This window comes from Rana temporaria, chromosome 2 (assembly GCF_905171775.1).
Source record: "Rana temporaria chromosome 2, aRanTem1.1, whole genome shotgun sequence".
In the NCBI taxonomy this organism is placed as follows: domain Eukaryota; kingdom Metazoa; phylum Chordata; class Amphibia; order Anura; family Ranidae; genus Rana; species Rana temporaria.
In genome coordinates this window covers 532,793,685-532,810,733 of record NC_053490.1, presented here as the reverse complement: position 1 = coordinate 532,810,733, position 17,049 = coordinate 532,793,685, and the positions used below count along the sequence as shown (strand labels likewise).

Sequence of the window (17,049 nt, the reverse complement as noted above, 5' to 3'; positions counted from 1 at the left end):
GGTTTCGGGCAGACTGAGACCCGGGCACATTATTCAGACCAGGCTGTGGCTCCCCAAGTAACCGAGATAGTTACACACAAATCTGTTGCTTTCCGGGAGCTACGGGCGGGTTTGGCATCACTGTGGGGGGGGGGGGCAGGGCAATGATGTCAGCAAGAGCAATTTGGCCATACCCATCGTTCACTGCAGCAGGCTATGAGCACCACATTACTACCCAAAGGTGTCTCCAAGGCCGCTAAAGTGTTCAGGTTTGGCTTGAAGAAAAGGTGGCAACCCTGCCCCTCCCCCCACCCAGTGTTGCCAACCGTCCAGACAGTCTGTAAAAACGGGAACTTTTTTCCCCGTCCTTAAATTTCCGTAGTTGCGGGAATGTGCCGGTAAAAATAGCCGAGGTCGGTTCGGCTTGGAACTGCGTATGCTCAGTTCCGGAGCTTGCCGAGCATATGCTGTATTCGGCCGGCGGAGGTCGGATTTCACAGAGGCTGTGCCGCGCGGTGCCGACGAGTGATGTATTAGGAAATCCCGCCATGTATTAGGACATCTGTAACTAACCAGGAGGTCGGAGGAGCACAGCACTGGAGCAGGAGTCAGGACTCGGAGGCTGAGCAGCACACGGCGGAGGCGGAATGGAGGAGCCTGCTGCATCCAGGCAATACAAAGTTCACAGGGGAGTCGGGGACGGACAGAGTGACAGACAGCCCAGCCGACAGTGACATCAGGTGATGGTGGCAGAGGGGGATCCGATGGAGGCAGGGGGTGATGGTGGCACCGCAGAGGGGGACGATGGAGGCAGGGGGAGATTGGAGGCAGGGGGTGATTGGAGGCAGGGGGTGATGGTGGCTGCGTTGGCACCGCAGAGGGGGATGGAGGCAGGGGGCAATGGAGGCAGGGGGATGGAGGCAAGGGGAGATTGGAGGCAAGGGGAGATTGGAGGCAGGGGGTGTTAGTGGCAGGGGGTGATTGGAGGCAAGGGGGATGGTGGCACCGCAGAGGGTGGGGGATGGAGACAGGGGTTGTTGGTGGCACCGCAGAGGGGGATGGAGGCAGGAGGCCTGGGGGAGATTGAAAGCAGGGGGAGATTGGAGGCAGAGGGAGATAGGAGGCAGGGGAAGATTGGAGGCAGGGGGAGATTGGAGGCAGGGGGAGATTGGAGGCAGGGGGTGTTGGTGGCACCGCAGAGGGGAATGGTGGCACGGCAGAGAGTGGGGGATGGAGACAGGGGTTGTTGGTGGCAGAGGGGGATAGAGGCAGGGGACAATGGAGGCAGGGGGAGATTAGAGGCATGGGGTGATTGGAGGCATGGGGTGTTAGTGGCAGGGGGTGATTGGAGGCAGGGGGTGTTAGTGGCAGGGGGTGATGGGAGGCAGGGGGAGATTGGAGGTAGGGGGTGTTAGTGGCAGGGGGTGATTGGAGGCAGGGGAGATTGCTTACTTACTGGGGCATTACTTATCCTTACTGGGGCATGCATGCAGCGCTGGAGACACAGCAGCGCTGAACAGAGGTCAAGAACTGCTGGAGTTAATTTTTCATATTAACAAGCTAATGATTGGTTACTAGGGCCACCTAGCAACCAATCACCAGCTGGTTAACTTGAAAAGTTAAGTCCAGCAGTTGCCGTCCTCTATTCAGCGCTGCTTACCGTCTCTCTCCCCTGGTGTGAGCGGCAGAATAAATCTGGGGGCCGGCCTAGGTGTCAGTCACGGTCCGCACCCGGGCACCCTGCCGGAGCCCGGTGCACCGCTGTTTCACTTACAGGGGGGGGGGGGGGTCGGCCTGGCACCCGGGGAAGACTGCCCCCCGTTGGTACACCACTTGTTGGCGCTATACAAATCCTGTGTAAAAAACTAAGGGCCAGATTCACGTAGAATCGCGGCGGCCTAGCGTATCGTAGATACGTTACACCGCCGCAAGTTTTCATCGCAAGTGCCTGATTCACAAAGCACTTGCGATGAAAACTACGCCCGCGGCCTCCGGCGCAAGGCGGGCCAATTCAAATGGGCTTGTGCCATTTAAATTAGGCGCGCTCCCGCGCCGGACCTACTGCGCATGCTCCGTTTCCTAACTCCCGCCGTGCTTTGCGCGCCGTGACGTAATTTTTTCGAACGGCGACGCGCTTAGCGTACTTCCGTATTCCCGGACGTGTTACGCAAACTACGTTAAATTTTACATTTCGACGCGGGAACGACGGCCATACTTTAGACAGCAATACGTTTGCTGACTAAAGTTAGGGCGCCTAAAACGACGACTAACTTTGCGACGGGAAACTAGACTAGCGGCGACGTAGCGAACGCGAAAATCCGTCGGGGATCCGCCGTAACTCCTAATTTGCATACCCGACGCTGGTTTACGACGCAAACTCCCCCCAGCGGCGGCCGCGGTACTGCATCCTAAGATCCGACAGTGTAAAACAATTACACCTGTCGGATCTTCTGGCTATCTATGCGTAACGGATTCTATGAATCAGCCGCATAGATAGAAACAGGGATACGACGGCGTATCAGGAGAAACGCCGTCGTATCCCTTTTGTGAATCTGGCCCTAAATATTTAGGTTCACATTGTGTGGAAATATGTAATTATATAGACACACCTATAGAAGTGGAATTATGCCAAACTATTTTGAAAAATAATCAAATTCCTGAATCTTGTTGGACTGTTTTCAACTTGCTTAGGGCACAGACATGAGTGCCGTCCTCAAATTCCACTCCAGGAGTCCGCAGGCTGTTTGCACCATTCCACCGATTGGGGGGGTGAGAATTAAAAAAATAAGTAAAAGTTAAAGTTTTCTCTTATAAATGGCATGTCATCAGCAAAGTGTTCTCATTGCTAGACACCCCTGTCCTCTCTGTGGAATGGTATAGCCCTCATATATTATACCGTATATAAGCCCGTGTATTGTCTGATGTACGTAATCTGTTGAACACTGTACAAAAATGAGTTTCACTTTACCTGGGGGATGGAGTACACCGAGGCCAGCTACTGCTAAAGATCAAGCTGTCGCTGACAAGGTAAGTGGTTGGGGTAACAATCCTATACCAACTATATAACTAGAATGTATTTTTTTTATTGACTAGAGATTTTAAATTAATCCCATAGCTCACCTAAAATTTACAATGGAAGAAACAATAAACAATTAGCAATGACTGATGATGTATATTGCACACAAATAGCCAGATTCAGAAAGAGTTAGGCCGGCTTATCTACAGATAAGCCGACCTAACTCAGAATCTACGCCGACTTATGTTTAAGCGTATTCTCAAACAGAGATACGCTTAAACATATCTAAGATACGACGGCTTGCGCCGTCCTATCTTAGGTTGCAATATTCAGGCTGGCCGCTAGGTGGCGCTTCCATTGCGGTCGGCGTAGAATATGCAAATTAGTAGATGCGCCGATTCACGAACGTACGCCCGGCCGACGCAGTACTTTTACGCCGTTTACGTTAGAGATAGGCCGCGTAAAGTTGGAGCTAGGCCCTAGTTGGAATAGTATTGTTAAGTATGGCCGCCGTTCCCGCGTCAAAATGTGAATTTTTTTACGTCGTTTGCTTAAGTCGTCCGTGAATCGGGATTTACGTTGTTTACGTCCACGTCGAAATCAATAGGCCCGTGCGGCATACTTAGGCCCCGTACACACGAGGGGATCCATCCGCTGAAATTGATCCGCGGACCGGCTCCAGCGGATAGATCCCCTGGTGTGTACAATCAGCGGCTCTGTTTCCGCGGATTTTTATCCCCTGGGATGGATTTCAAGCGGATAAAAATTTGAAGACATGCTTTAAAATCTATCCGCTTGAATCCATCCCAACGGATTGATCCGCTGGTCTGTACAGACTCACCGGATCAATCCGTCCGAATGGATCCTCCGCATGCGTCGTAATGATTCGACGCATGCGTGGAATTCCTTATATAACAGCGTCGCGCACGTCACCGCGTCATCATCGCGGCGACGGCGCGACACGTCATCGCGATGGGATTTCGGCGCAGATTTCGATCCGATGGTGAGTACACTCCATCGGATCCAAATCCGCGGAAATCCTCGAGAGGATTTATCCGCGGAAACGGTCCGGTGGACCGTATCCGCGGACAAATCCTCTCGTGTGTACTAGGCCTAATCCGCAAGGCACACTGGGAAATGTAGGCGCCCGGCGCATGCGCAGTTGAAAAAAAAATGTCAAAAACGTAAGGTCAAGCCCCGTTAACATAAAACACGCCCCCTCAGACACATTTGAATTAGGCGCCCTTACGCCCGCCGCATTGACGCTACGCCGCCGTAACTTAGCAGGCAAGTACATTGTGAATCATGTACTTGCCTCGCTAACTTACGGCGGCGTAGCTTAAATGCCTTAAGCTACGCCACCGCAAAGTTGCGGCAACGTACCTGAATCTAGGCAAAAAGGTCCCTTTTATTTAGAAAAGCCCCTGTATCCCTAAAATGTAAATGGAGACCACAATGTATTTGCCATGACCATGAATTTTGTGTTTTGCATAATGTTTCATTTTTAATATAACTTCTAAACCTGTGAACGTGCCAGGACAAAGGGTGGGCAAGAGGGACGGCTGCCCTGGGCATGAGGGGGCAGCTGCCCTGGGCACTTTGATATTATGTGAGGTTTGGGGGCACCACAAGGAGATTCTGAAATTATCCACATACCCACTGTGGGATGTAACAAATGTCTGATTCAGAGATGTGCCAAAAGCTAAGTCAACAGGCAGGCAAGCTTCTCTCCCAAACATGAGATTGCATATAATAACCTGTGGCATCGTTCATGGTGCTGTTATATGCATGTACTGTACAACTGCTGAGATGAGCCTTCTCTAATGTTGCTTCTCTTCCATTATATGAGTCCCAAGCATGTCAAGAAGGTTGCCGTTGAACTTCTCAGGCTGTGGGTCCCCTTGTGGGTGATAGGGGGTCATTCTGGACTTCTAAATGCCCAATAGTTCCAGCAGTTTCTAGATGAGTCAGCTCTCAGAGCCCCTTCCCTGATCAGAAGAGAGTAGTTGGGGCAATCCATAGTGAACAAAGATCTTCTCCACCAAAGGCTTTCGCTGATTGGTCTTCTGCTGGAAACAACTGGGCATAATGGGTGAAATGATCTGTCACCACCAGGAAATTTCCCTGTCCACTTGAATTTGGTTCTAGGCAAATAAAGTCAATGCACGCCAACACCTTGTCTTTAGAGGTGGTCTATTAGGCTCGATTCACACCTATGCTTGTTGCTTTTGAGCGTTTTTGCAGTGCTTTTTGTGGTGCTTGCTGCGTTTTTTGACTTGCGTTTTTACCACGTTTTTACCGCAATTTGCGTTTTGCGTTTTAATTTTTTTTATATAAATTTAATTTTTTTTAAATTTCATTTAAAAACCAGGTAAAAAAAAACGCAAAACCCAAATCGCGGCAAAAACACGTCAAAATCGCGGTAAAAACACGGTACTTGCGTTTTGGATGCGGGTCCATTGACTTCTATTACATGCAAAACGCTGCTTTTTGCGGGAAAAAAGTCCCCGACCCTTTCCGAAAATGCAGAGGCACAAAAAAGCATTGATGTGAACATGTTCCATAGGAACCCATGTTAAAAAATGTCCCCGCTTTTCTGCAAAATGCAAAATGCACCAAAAAACGCATTAGTGTGAATCGAGCCTTAAAGAGGAGTTCCCAAAAATGGAACTTCCTCTTAACCCACTCCTCTCCCCCTTACATGCCACATTTGGCATGTAATATGTTTGGGGGGGGGGGGGAGTGGGGGCTTCAGGAGAAGGGGACTTCCTGTCCCACTTCCTCCTTCCGCCGAGGGGCTGCAAAGGCGATACGTCATATTGCCTTTTGGCAGCCCCTCCCTGTAGGCGATCGCCTGGGACATGTGACAGGTCCCAGGCGATCGCCTGTCCAATCAAACAGCGCAGCGCCGGAGCCACGCGCGCATGCGCAGTGCCGGAGCCGCGCGCGCATGCGCAGTGCCGCTCGCGCATGCGCAGTGGGTGCCCGGCCGTGAAGCCGAAAGCTCTCACGGCCGGGTGTCCACAGTGACAATGAAGACGCCGGCCGGGGAGGGAGGGAGAGGAGCGGACCCCCGGCCGGCGCGTCGCTGGAACGCTGGAGCAGGTAAGTGTCAGTTTATTAAAAGCCAGCAGCTACACTTTTTGTTGCTGCTGACTTTTAATAAACTTAAAAAATGGGTGGAAAACCCCTTTAAGGAGGCTCTGGAGTGAAAAGTCTTTCTCCATATGCAGCGCATGCTTAAGCACGCATACAAGCCCAGTAGAACCAGTTTTTCACTACCTTGAAAGCCTTAATGACCATGGTTATCAAGCAAGCCAGCTACCACAGTTTCTCTGGTAGAAAAAATTGCCACTTGCCACTTGTCTTCAGGATCATCTGAAGGGCCCCTTTTGTGGACCACCCTGTAATGTAGCTTTAGTCATTCCCATCTTTTGTAGACCAGACAGGCTTTTGGAGAGTTCATTAGCAAGAGCTCTAAGTATCCACTCTCCAGGACATTCAGGGTCAAACTACATAAAGGGTCTCCGGCTTGATCTTTTCTTAGGTCTTTCTTCTAGAGTAGGCAGTTCTCCACATCTCATTTGAGTGAGGTCACAGTAGAGCTTGGGAAAACCTGCAGCAGCGACTCCAATGGCTTTAGCTCTCTTGACAAGGTGTTGAGTTGTGTTGAGTTGAGAGATATCTTGATATAGCGCAGTCTTACCACGAAGGGTCCCGATGCGCTTAAACCCCCATGTTCAGCCCCTTGACATAAGGCTTGGATCCCTTCTGATGTCAGTCGAGTCCACTTTTCTGCAGGAGTCTCAGGGCCACAGGATTTCAGCATCTCTGAAGTGAAAACCAGATAGGACAGCCAACCACCGATGTCCTGTGGCACAGCTCGACTGTGGTATGTGCGGAAGCAGATTATTATCTGTCTTGAATTCAAAGTCCACACAAAACACATAACCTTCCAGCTTGCCCGCCACTGCCCAGTTCAATGCAAAGAATTACAATTTGTGTGTGGGATAGTTCTTTTCAGTTAGGGTAAGACTTTGGCTCACATAGGAAACAGGTCGTAGGTGTCCAACTCCATCATGCTGCTGATATACCCTAACTAGCCCATCTCGGCTGGTGTCAACATGTAACTTGAAGAAGGGTCGAGTTGGATCAGTGTAGGTCAGGACAGAGGCATGATCGGTCTATTCATCCGGTATCAATTCTTGAGATTTCCTGGGCCCTTTGACTTGACCGGCCGGTATCAGCAATTATGAGCCTTCTTCCCCCTCACTCCTCAGCAGCTCATTGAGGGTTATGGCTACCTTGGCAAATCTCTTCATGAACTATTGATAATAGGAGCAGAACCCCAGAAATGACCTCATTTCGGTCACGTTGCTTGGTCTTGATCAGGAGGTGACAGCTTCCAACTTCTTGGGGTCTTTAGCCATTCTTTAGTGGAAATGATTTGTCTACGATAAGTGACAGAAGACTGATATAAATGACATTCGTCAAGGGACAACATCAACCCCTCATCATGAAATCTCTGCTAGACCTTCTCCAAGTGCTCTTCAAGGGTTCTGCCAAAGACAATGATGGGTCTTGGCGGTCTCTGTTAGGTTGCTTAGAGACATTTTTTAAGGGGGGTGTTTGTATTGGAGAGGGTGGGCTCAGCTCCCTGCAGGGACCGCATATGCCACCCCTTGCTTGTTACGAGGGGTGGTGCATTTCTGTCCCATACAGGGTGAGATATTTAGGATGTTCTTGGGAGGCTTTGGGGATTGTGGGGGTTCTGTTATTTTTTGTGCGAGCAACGTTTTGTATAGCTTTCTGATGCAATAAATTATGTAGTTAACTTGGGTTTGTAGAATCATCTGTTTTGTATATTTGTTTATTATACACTTTAATTACACCCCCCCCCCCCCCAGGGCTGGACTGGGACAAAAATTTGGCCCTGGACTTCACCCAGACTGGCCCACTTTGACATGTCTCTCCTATGGCGGCTGGACAACTCCCGCACCCCCCCCCCCGGGCCACTCACACCCCCTCTTCCCCTTCACTAGCCACTAGCCGTTATACTTTATTAGAGTAGAACGGTTGGTACTGGCTGGTAGTCTTATAGGCAGTACCAGTGGGGAAGCTAGACATTATTTCACCCGGGGCAAAGAATCAGTTCGGTGCCCCCCCCCCCCTTATGGGACAAGTTTAGGAAGAAGTGAGAAACTCCCAGGCCATAGCTGTTGAGTCAGCTGTCTGTCCCCACCCCCATGCTCCTCTGGTCCTCCCCCTGATTCTCTGTTTCCCCAGGTGAGCTCTGCGGGGAGGGAGAGACAGAGGAGCGGAGGGGGGCGGCAGTCCGCTGTCACTGAAGCCGGCCCACTGAGCCATCGGCCCACCGGGAAACTCCCTGTAGTCCCAATGGCCAGTCCATCCCTGTCCCTTATATACAGGGTGGATACTCTACATAGGAATTAGGTGGGATTTCCATTTTTCTTATAGTTTTTTAAAGACAATGATGTTGTCAGTCCAAGTATGCCACCAAGTACAGCCCTCCTCTATAATTAATGTGGGGTTCCCCTTAAAATTTCAACCAGATTCTACTCAGGCATACAGCCTAAGTGGCCAGGATAGGGAGAGCTGTGAGCATGCGCCCCCTATTCCTGTACCAAACCCGGCCACATGCCTATCAACATGGGGGGGGGGATACCTTGCAGGGAGACTGGCAAAGCCCCCCCTCATTGAAAAGTACCCTTGTCCTAATATTGAGGGAAACAATGCCTTTTCCCGATCGTCGATGCACCCCCCCCCCCAAATAAAAAGAGGTTGGGGTAATATGAGGGACTTATGGAGATATCTGGAAGCCCCCTTCCAGGGGAATGAGTACAGGGATAATATAAGTACCCTTTATCAATTCACATAAGGAGTTACATGTAAATACACACACACCAAATTAAAAATTTCCTTTAATTAAAACATACTTACCTGATTAATTGATGTTACTACTGTCCTCAGAAATTATTCCACACCACTCACAGCTTCCAGCAATGTTAATTCTGCTTCAATTATGTCTGCTGATGCATACAGTACATGCTGCACCCTTATTGCTAAATGGCAAACTCCCCATCTGCAGTAATACAGTTATGCTCATAAGTTTACATACCCTGGCAGAATTTGATGATTTCTTGGCCATTTTTCAGAGAATATGAATGACAACACGAAAACATTTCCTGCACTCGTGGTTAGTGTTTGGCTGAAGCCATTTAGGCTGGATTCGCACGTATACAGTTTTAGTGCTTTTTGCATTTTGAAGATTTGCACTACATTCCATTTTACATGGTTTGCTATAGAAAAACATTCTGTAGTGCAAATCTGCAAAATGCAAAAAGCACAAAAAAAATCATAGGTGTGAATCCAGCCTTATTATCAAACCAACTGTGTTTTACTCTTTTAAAATCAAAATGGCAACAGAAACTACCCAAATGACCCTGATCAAAAGTTTACATACCCTGGTGATTTTGGCCTGATAACATGCACACAAGTTGACCCAAAGGGGTTTGAATGGCTATTAAAGGTAACCATCCTCACCTGTGATCTGTTTGCTTGTAATTAGTGTGCATGTATAAAAGGTCAATGAGTTTCTGGACTCCTGACAGACCCTTGCATCTTTCATCCAGTGCTGCACTGATGTTTCTGGATTCTGAGTCACGGGGAAAGCAAAAAATTGTCAAAAGATCTGCAGGAAAAGGAAGTTGAACAGTATAAAACAGGAAAAGGGATATAAAAAGATATCCAAGGAATTGAGAATGCCAATCAGCAGTGTTCAAACTCTAATCAAGAAGTGGAAAATGATGGGTTTCCGGTGAAACCAAACCTCGGTCAGGTAGACCAACTAAAATTTCAGCCACAACTGACAGAAAAATTGTTCGGGATACAAAGAAAAACCCACAAATAACTTCAGGTGAAATACAGGACTCTCTGAAAACATGTGGTGTGGCTTTTTCAAGATGCACAATAAGGAGGCACTTGAAGAAAGATGGGCTGCATGGTCGAGTCGCCAGAAGAAAGTCATTACTACACAAATGCCACAAAGTATCCCACTTACAATACACCAAACAGCACAGAGACAAGCCTCAAACCTTCTGCCACAAAGACATTTGGAGTGATGAGACCAAAATTTTGCTTTTTGGCCACAACTATAAACACATATAGGTAGATTCAGTAAGAGTTAGGCAGGCTTATCAGTAGATAAGCCGACCTAACTCAGAATCTAAGCCGACTTATATTTAAGTGTATGCTCAAACAGAGATACGCTTAAACATATTTAAGATAGGACGGCTTGCGCCTTCCTATCTTAGATTGCAATATTTCGGATGGCCGCTAGGTGGCGCTTTCATTGCGGTCGGCGTAGAATATGTAAATGAGTAGATACGCCGATTCACGAACGTACGCCCGGCCGACGCAGTACTTTTACGCCGTTTACGTTAGAGATAGGCCACCTAAAGTTAGAGCTTAGCCCTACATGGAATAGTAATGTTAAAGTATGGCCGCCGTTCCCGCGTCGAAATTCAAATTTTTACGTCGTTTGCGTAAGTCGTCCGTGAATCAGGATTTATGTAGTTTACGTCCACGTCGAAATCAATAGGCCTGTGCGGCGTACTTAGCCGCAATGCACACTGGGAAATGTAGGCGCCCGGCGCATGCGCAGTTCGCAAAAAACGTAAGGTCAAGCCCCATTAACATAAAACACGCCCCCCTCAAACACATTTAAATTAGGCGCCCTTACACCCGCCGATTTAGGCTACGCCGCCGTAACTTAGCAGGTAAGTACATTGTGAATCATGTACTTGCCTGGCTAACTTACGGCGGCGTAGCTTAAATTCCTTAAGCTACGCCGCTGCAAAGTTAAGCAAATGTACCTGAATCTAGCTATACATTCGGAGAGGAGTCAGCTATGCCTATGATGAAAGGTCCACCATCCCTACTGTGAAACACGGAGGTGGGTCGCTGATGTTTTGGGGATGTGTGAGCTACAAAGGCAGAGGAAGTTTGGTCAAAATTGATGGCAAGGTGAATGCAGAATGTTATCAAAAAATACTGGAGGAACATTTCATTCATCAGCCAGGATGCTGCGCATGGGATGTACTTGGACATTCCAACATGACAATAATCCAAAGCACAAGGCCAAGTCCACCTGTCATTGGCTACACTAGAATAAAGTTAAGGTTCTGGAGTGGCCATCTCCGTCTCATGACCTCAATATCATTGAGCCCCTCTGGGGAGATCTCAAACGTGCCGTTCATGGAAGACAGCCCAAGAATTTACAGGAACTGGAGGCTTCTTACCAAGAGGAAAGGGCAGCTTTACCATCTGAGAAGATAAAGAGCCTCATCCAAAAATTCCACAAATACCACAAAGACTTCAAGCTGTCATTGATGTTATAGAGGGCAATACACGGTATTAAGAACTGGGGTATGTAAACTTTTGTTCAGGGTCATTTGGGTAGTTTCTGTTGCCATTATGATTTATAAAAAGAGTAAACACAGTTGATTGATAATAAATGGCTTCAGCCGAACACTAACCACGAGTGACAGAAAAGTTTTCGTGTTATCATTCATATTCTCTGAAAAATGGCCAATAAATCATAAATTCTGCCAGGGTATGTAAACTTATGAGCACAACTGTATATAGACAAAAATACCCATTCACCATATATTTTATTTGAAGGTATATCATTTATGATTGACCGCAGTCCATAAAGGATTCTGGGCCAGATTCACAGAAGAAGTATGTCGGAGTATCTGCTGATACTCCGGCGTACTTTCAAATTTGCCGCGTCGTATCTTTATTTGTAATTCACAAACAAAGATACGACGGCTTTTGGCTAAGATCCGACAGGCGTACGGCTTCGTACGCCTTCGGATCTTAGGATGCAATACTTCGGCCGCCGCTGGGTGGAGTTCGCGTCGTTTTCCAGCGTCGGGTATGCAAATTAGCTGTTTACGGCGATCCGCGAAGGTACGCGCGTTCGTCGCATTCTCTTACGTCGTCGCTAGTCGGTTTTTCCCGTCGCAAACTTAAGCCTGATATTTCATGGCTTAGATTTAGACCAGCCATGTTAAAGTATGGCCGTCGTTCCCGCGTCGAAATGAATTTTTTTTTTTTTGCGTAAGACGTCCGGGAATACGAAAGGACGTAACGCACGTCGCCGTTCAAAAAACACGTCGGGGCGCCGTAATTTCGCGCAAAGCACGGCGGGAAATTTCCTAACGGAGCATGCGCAGAACGTTCGGCGCGGGAGCGCGCCTAATTTAAATGGTACACGCCCCATTTGAATTAGGCAGGGCTTGCGCCGGACGGCTTTACGTCACACCGCCGTAAGTTTACACGCAAGTGCTTGGTGAATCAGGCACTTGCGCTGAAAACGTGCGGCGGTGTAACGTAAAGACGATACGTTACGCCGCCGCGGATGTACATGAATCTGGCCCTCTGTGTCTACAGCATTCTCTGACTCTCAGAATCTCTTGAACCAATGGATTTTCTCCTGCAGTTATAACACAGTTTCTTTTCTGCTTTCAGGTTAAAGATCTGTTTGTGACACAGTCCAAGACGCACCCCAGTAAATTTAAGGTGCACAGTGTCATTACCCAGACTGTTGCTGGCTACAAATACTGGATGGAGGTAATGTTGGTTTTATCTGAGGACTTCAGCGCAAAGTTTTGGAGGTTACACTGGATATTGGCCCAGATTCAAGTAGAATTGCGCGATATTTGCGGGGGAGCAGGGCAACGATTTTGCCCTGCGCCCCCGCAAATATTTTGCGCTGCCCTCGTTTCACGGAGCAGCAGCTCCGTGAATTGCGAGGGCGCGCCGGCAAATTTGCCCGGCGTAAGCGCGCGCAAGTTAAATGATCCCGCCGGGGGCGAGAATCATTTAAATTAGGCGCGCTCCCGCGCCGAGCGTACAGCGCATGCTCCGTCGGGAAACTTTCCCGACGTGCATTGAGGCAAATGACGTCGCAAGGACGTCATTTGCTTCTAAGTGGACGTGAATGGCGTCCAGCGCCATTCACGTTTCACTTACGCAAACGACGTAAAATTCTAATTTCGCGACGCGGGAACGACGGGTATACGTAACATGGGCTGCCCCTGCTAATAGCAGGGGCAGCCTTGCGTGAAAACCGCCGTACGTAAACGACGTAAATTGCGTACGCAGGGCTCGCACAACGTTGTGAATCGGTGTTAGTATGCAATTTGCATACTATACACTGAGCACAACGTGAACGCCACCTAGCGTCCACCGCAAGAATGCAGCCTAAGATATGCGGGCATAAGAGCCTTATGCCGCGCAGATCTTAGGCTGCAGTCGGCGTAACGAGGTTCCTGAATCAGGAGCACTCGTTACGCCGAGGCAAGTAAGCAATTGCGCTGTGTAACCTATGGGTACACAGGCGCAATTGCTTCTTGAATCCGGCCCATTGTTTACTGTGAAAATTACAATTTCAGTTTGGGAGTTAACCACAAGGGGGCGCTGAAGGGGTTATGTGTGACCTCATGTCTGTTTCTAACTGTAGGGGGGTGTGGCTGTAGGTGTGACATCATCTATTGTGTTTCCCTATAAAAGGGATCACGCGATCGATGCGCCGCCACAGTGAAGAACGGGGAAGCCGTGTTTACACACAGCTCTCCCCGTTCTTCAGCTCCGGGGACCGATCGCGGGACTCCAGCGGCGATCGGGTCCGCGGGTCCCGCAGTCACAGTGCTTCGGACCGGGTCGCGGGCGCGTGCCCGCAACCCTTGGCTGGGCACTTAAAGAGGACGTACCTGTACGTGCTTGTGCCCAGCCGTGCCATTCTGCCGACGTAAATGTGCAGGAGGCGGTCCTTAAGTGGTTAAAAAGTTCAATTGTTGCATGACAAAATCATACAAGGTGCCTAATGTATCTTAACCACCTCCCTACCGGGCCTATCCTGGCACCTCTCTCCTACATGCAAAAATCATAATTTTTTTGCTAGAAAATTACTCAGAACCCCCAAACATTATATATGTTTGTTTTTTTCCGCAGACACCCTAGGGAATAAAATGGCAGTCATTGCAACTTTTTATCTTGCACGGTACTTGCGCAATCATTTTTCAAATGCCTTTTTTTGGGAAAAAAAAAACAAAAACTTTTTTATGAATTAAAAAAAATAACAAAACTGTAAAATTAGCCCATTTTTTTTGTAAAATATGAAAGATGATGTTACGCCGAGTAAATAGATACCTAACATGTCACGCTTTCAAATTACGCACACTCATGGAATGGCGCCAAACTTCAGTACTTGAAAATCTCCATAGGAGACGCTTATTTTTTTTTTTACAGGTTACCAGTTTAGAGTTATAGAGAAGGTGCTAGTGCTAGAATTGTTGCTGGCGCTCTAACACACGCGGTGATACCTCACATGTGTGGTTTGAACGGCATTTACATATGTGGGTGGAACTTGCGTGTGCGTTCGCTTCTGAGCACGAGCTACCGGGACAGGGGCGTTTTAAATAATTTTTATATATATATATATATATATATATATATATATATATATATATATATATATATTACTTAATTTTTTGTATTTTTGCACTTTTTTTACATTTAGATTTTTTTGATCACTTTTATTCTTATTACAAGGAATGTAAACATCCCTTGTAATAGGAATCTATTGTGACAGGTCATGTTACAACCAAAAAGGTAAATGTATTTTATTGGGATTTTATGTGATGGACCAACACAACGTGGCACATAATTGTGAAGTGGAAGGAAAATGATAAATGTTTTTTAAATTATTTTTACAAATAAATATGTGAAAAGTGTGGGGGGCATTTGTATGGCGCCCCCCGGAGTCAATACTTTGTAGAACCTCCTTTCTCTGCAATTACAGATGCAAGTCTTTTTTTCTACCAGCTTTGCACATCTAGAGAGGAACATTTCTCCCCATTCTTCTTCTTTGTAAAATATCTCAAGCTCTGTCAGATTGGATGGAGAGCGTCTGTGATCAGCAATTTTCAGGTCTTGCCACAAATTCTCAATGGGATTTAGGTCTGGACTGTGACTGGGCCATTCTAATTAGACATGTCCATTCGTTTACGTCCAAATTTCTGGGATTTTCGCGTTCGTGGTAACGAACGGGCAGAATCCGAAACCAGAAATATCCGACATAAAAAATGCTTTATTTTCGTTTTGTTGCGACAACAGTTGGATATTGATAGAAGATTCGACATGACGGTGACAATAGCGATCTGCTTCAATCGAACCTGCGGTTGAATGTGCCTAACCTAACTCTATTAGATTATTCTACATAGAAAGAAAAGATTGAACATGAAGATTCCACGAAGCAGTCGCCGCAAGCGGACATTTATGGTCATATGCTCCGCCCATAGGCTATAGAAGAATTCTAATGTTGGTTACTAGTAATAATAATCATAATTAGTACTAGTCATCAGGGCCGTTTGAAGGAATTTGGGGGCCCCAAGCAAAATGGGGGCCCCCCAAGCACCCCCCCCCCCCGCATGCAAGGCCTACGTTAAGGCTACACTAATTTTTTTTTCTATTCTTACCTACCGTTCTTCCCTGTAGGCTGCCGCTGTAGCGTGGCCAAGCTCCTCTTCCCCCTGCCTCTTCCCCAGTCCCCTATCAGATAGTGCCAGGTACCGCGCATGGTACAGGAGATTCAGTTTCCTGTCTTCCCAGCCGGACTGAAAGGAAGTGAGCACTCAGTGTGCACTTCCTGTCAGTACAGCTGGGAACAGGAAACTGAATCTCCTGTACCACGCGCGGTACCCGGTCAGACTGACAGGACTCCAGGTGGAAGGAAGAGGAGCTCGGCCACGCTACAGCCTGGGAAGGGGAAGTTGGGGGCCCCAGGCCAGCTCGGGGCCCCAAGCAATTGTTTGTTTTGCCTGTCCTGCAGCGACGGGCCTGCTTGTCATACAACATTAGAATTCTACTATACAGTAGCTTGTGGGCAGAGCATTCGACCGAAAATGTCCGCTTGCGTCGTCGCACAGTTTAGCCGTTTTGTCAAATCTTCTTAGAACATTAGAAGCTACACTTTTTGTAGCTGTTGACCTTTAAATGGGTGTAACTCCTCTTTAAGAATATTATTTCTAGAATATTAACGAAAATACAAGATTATTGGTGTCATTTTTTTTTTCATCTGAACTTTTTTCTAATCTTTTTCAGGTTGACACTGGAAATAATTCTTATGTTCACATTTATGTGCTTGAACCTATGCCTAGTGCAAATGAGAAGCCAAAGTTGTTGTCCTTCAAGCTGAATAAGAAAAAGGGTGAAAAACTCGGGGATTGCTAAATTGTATTTGAGGCGACACAGTGAATTATATCCCGGGAAATCCTTCTGTATCCAACTCTGTCCTGTCATCATCATTATCCCCTCTCTATAGTTCTCTCCAATCCCTTCCTCTTTCCATGGTGTCCCGGGAACTCCAATATATATCCGATACGTCTCCTTGTATTTTCAATGTTAATCCTTGAATAAAATCTTTTGTTGTTATCTGTGTGTAGAGCTTAATTTACTATCAAACACATGACTGCTGAGAAGCTTAGGCTTAACTTAACCACTTAAGGACCGGACCAATATGCTGCTACATGACCCAAGGGGTTTTTACAATTCGGCACTGCGTCGCTTTAACAGACAATTGCGCGGTCGTGCGACGTGGCTCCCAAACAAAATTGGCGTCCTTTTCCCCCCACAAATAGAGCTTTCTTTTGGTGGTATTTGATCCCCTTTGCGGTTTTTATTTTTTGCGCTATAAACAAAAATAGAGCAACAATTTGAAAAAAATGCAATATTTTTTACTTTTTGCTATAATAAATATCCCCCAAAAACATATATAAAAAAACATTTTTTCCTCAGTTTAGGCCGATACGTATTCTTCTACCTATTTTTGGTAAAACGCAATAAGCGTTTATCGATTGGTTTGCGCAAAATTTATAGCGTTTACAAAATAGGGGATAGTTTTATTGCATTTTTATTAATTATTTTTTTTTTACTACTAATGGCGGCGATCAGCGATTTTTTTCGTG

At 47.2% G+C, this 17,049-nt stretch overlaps 1 protein-coding gene across 1 annotated transcript; it reads left to right on the top strand.

The window, feature by feature from the left end:
- Window positions 1-2,897: 2,897 nt before the first annotated feature.
- Window positions 2,898-16,516, top strand: LOC120928061 (cystatin-A5-like). Its single transcript, XM_040339138.1, has 3 exons — window positions 2,898-3,006; window positions 12,551-12,652; window positions 16,187-16,516. Exons 1-3 carry the CDS (start codon window positions 2,932-2,934, stop codon window positions 16,313-16,315), a joined length of 306 nt encoding a protein of 101 aa, XP_040195072.1. The 5' UTR covers window positions 2,898-2,931; the 3' UTR covers window positions 16,316-16,516.
- Window positions 16,517-17,049: the final 533 nt, after the last annotated feature.

Excerpts from the sequence above, each read along its gene's own strand:
- LOC120928061 (XM_040339138.1), top strand. The coding sequence starts at position 2,932 with ATGAGTTTCACTTTACCTGGGGGATGGAGTACACCGAGGCCAGCTACT. Across the intron at positions 3,007-12,550 it reads ATCAAGCTGTCGCTGACAAG|GTTAAAGATCTGTTTGTGAC; the intron begins GTAAGTGGTTGG and ends TTCTGCTTTCAG. Across the intron at positions 12,653-16,186 it reads GCTACAAATACTGGATGGAG|GTTGACACTGGAAATAATTC; the intron begins GTAATGTTGGTT and ends AATCTTTTTCAG.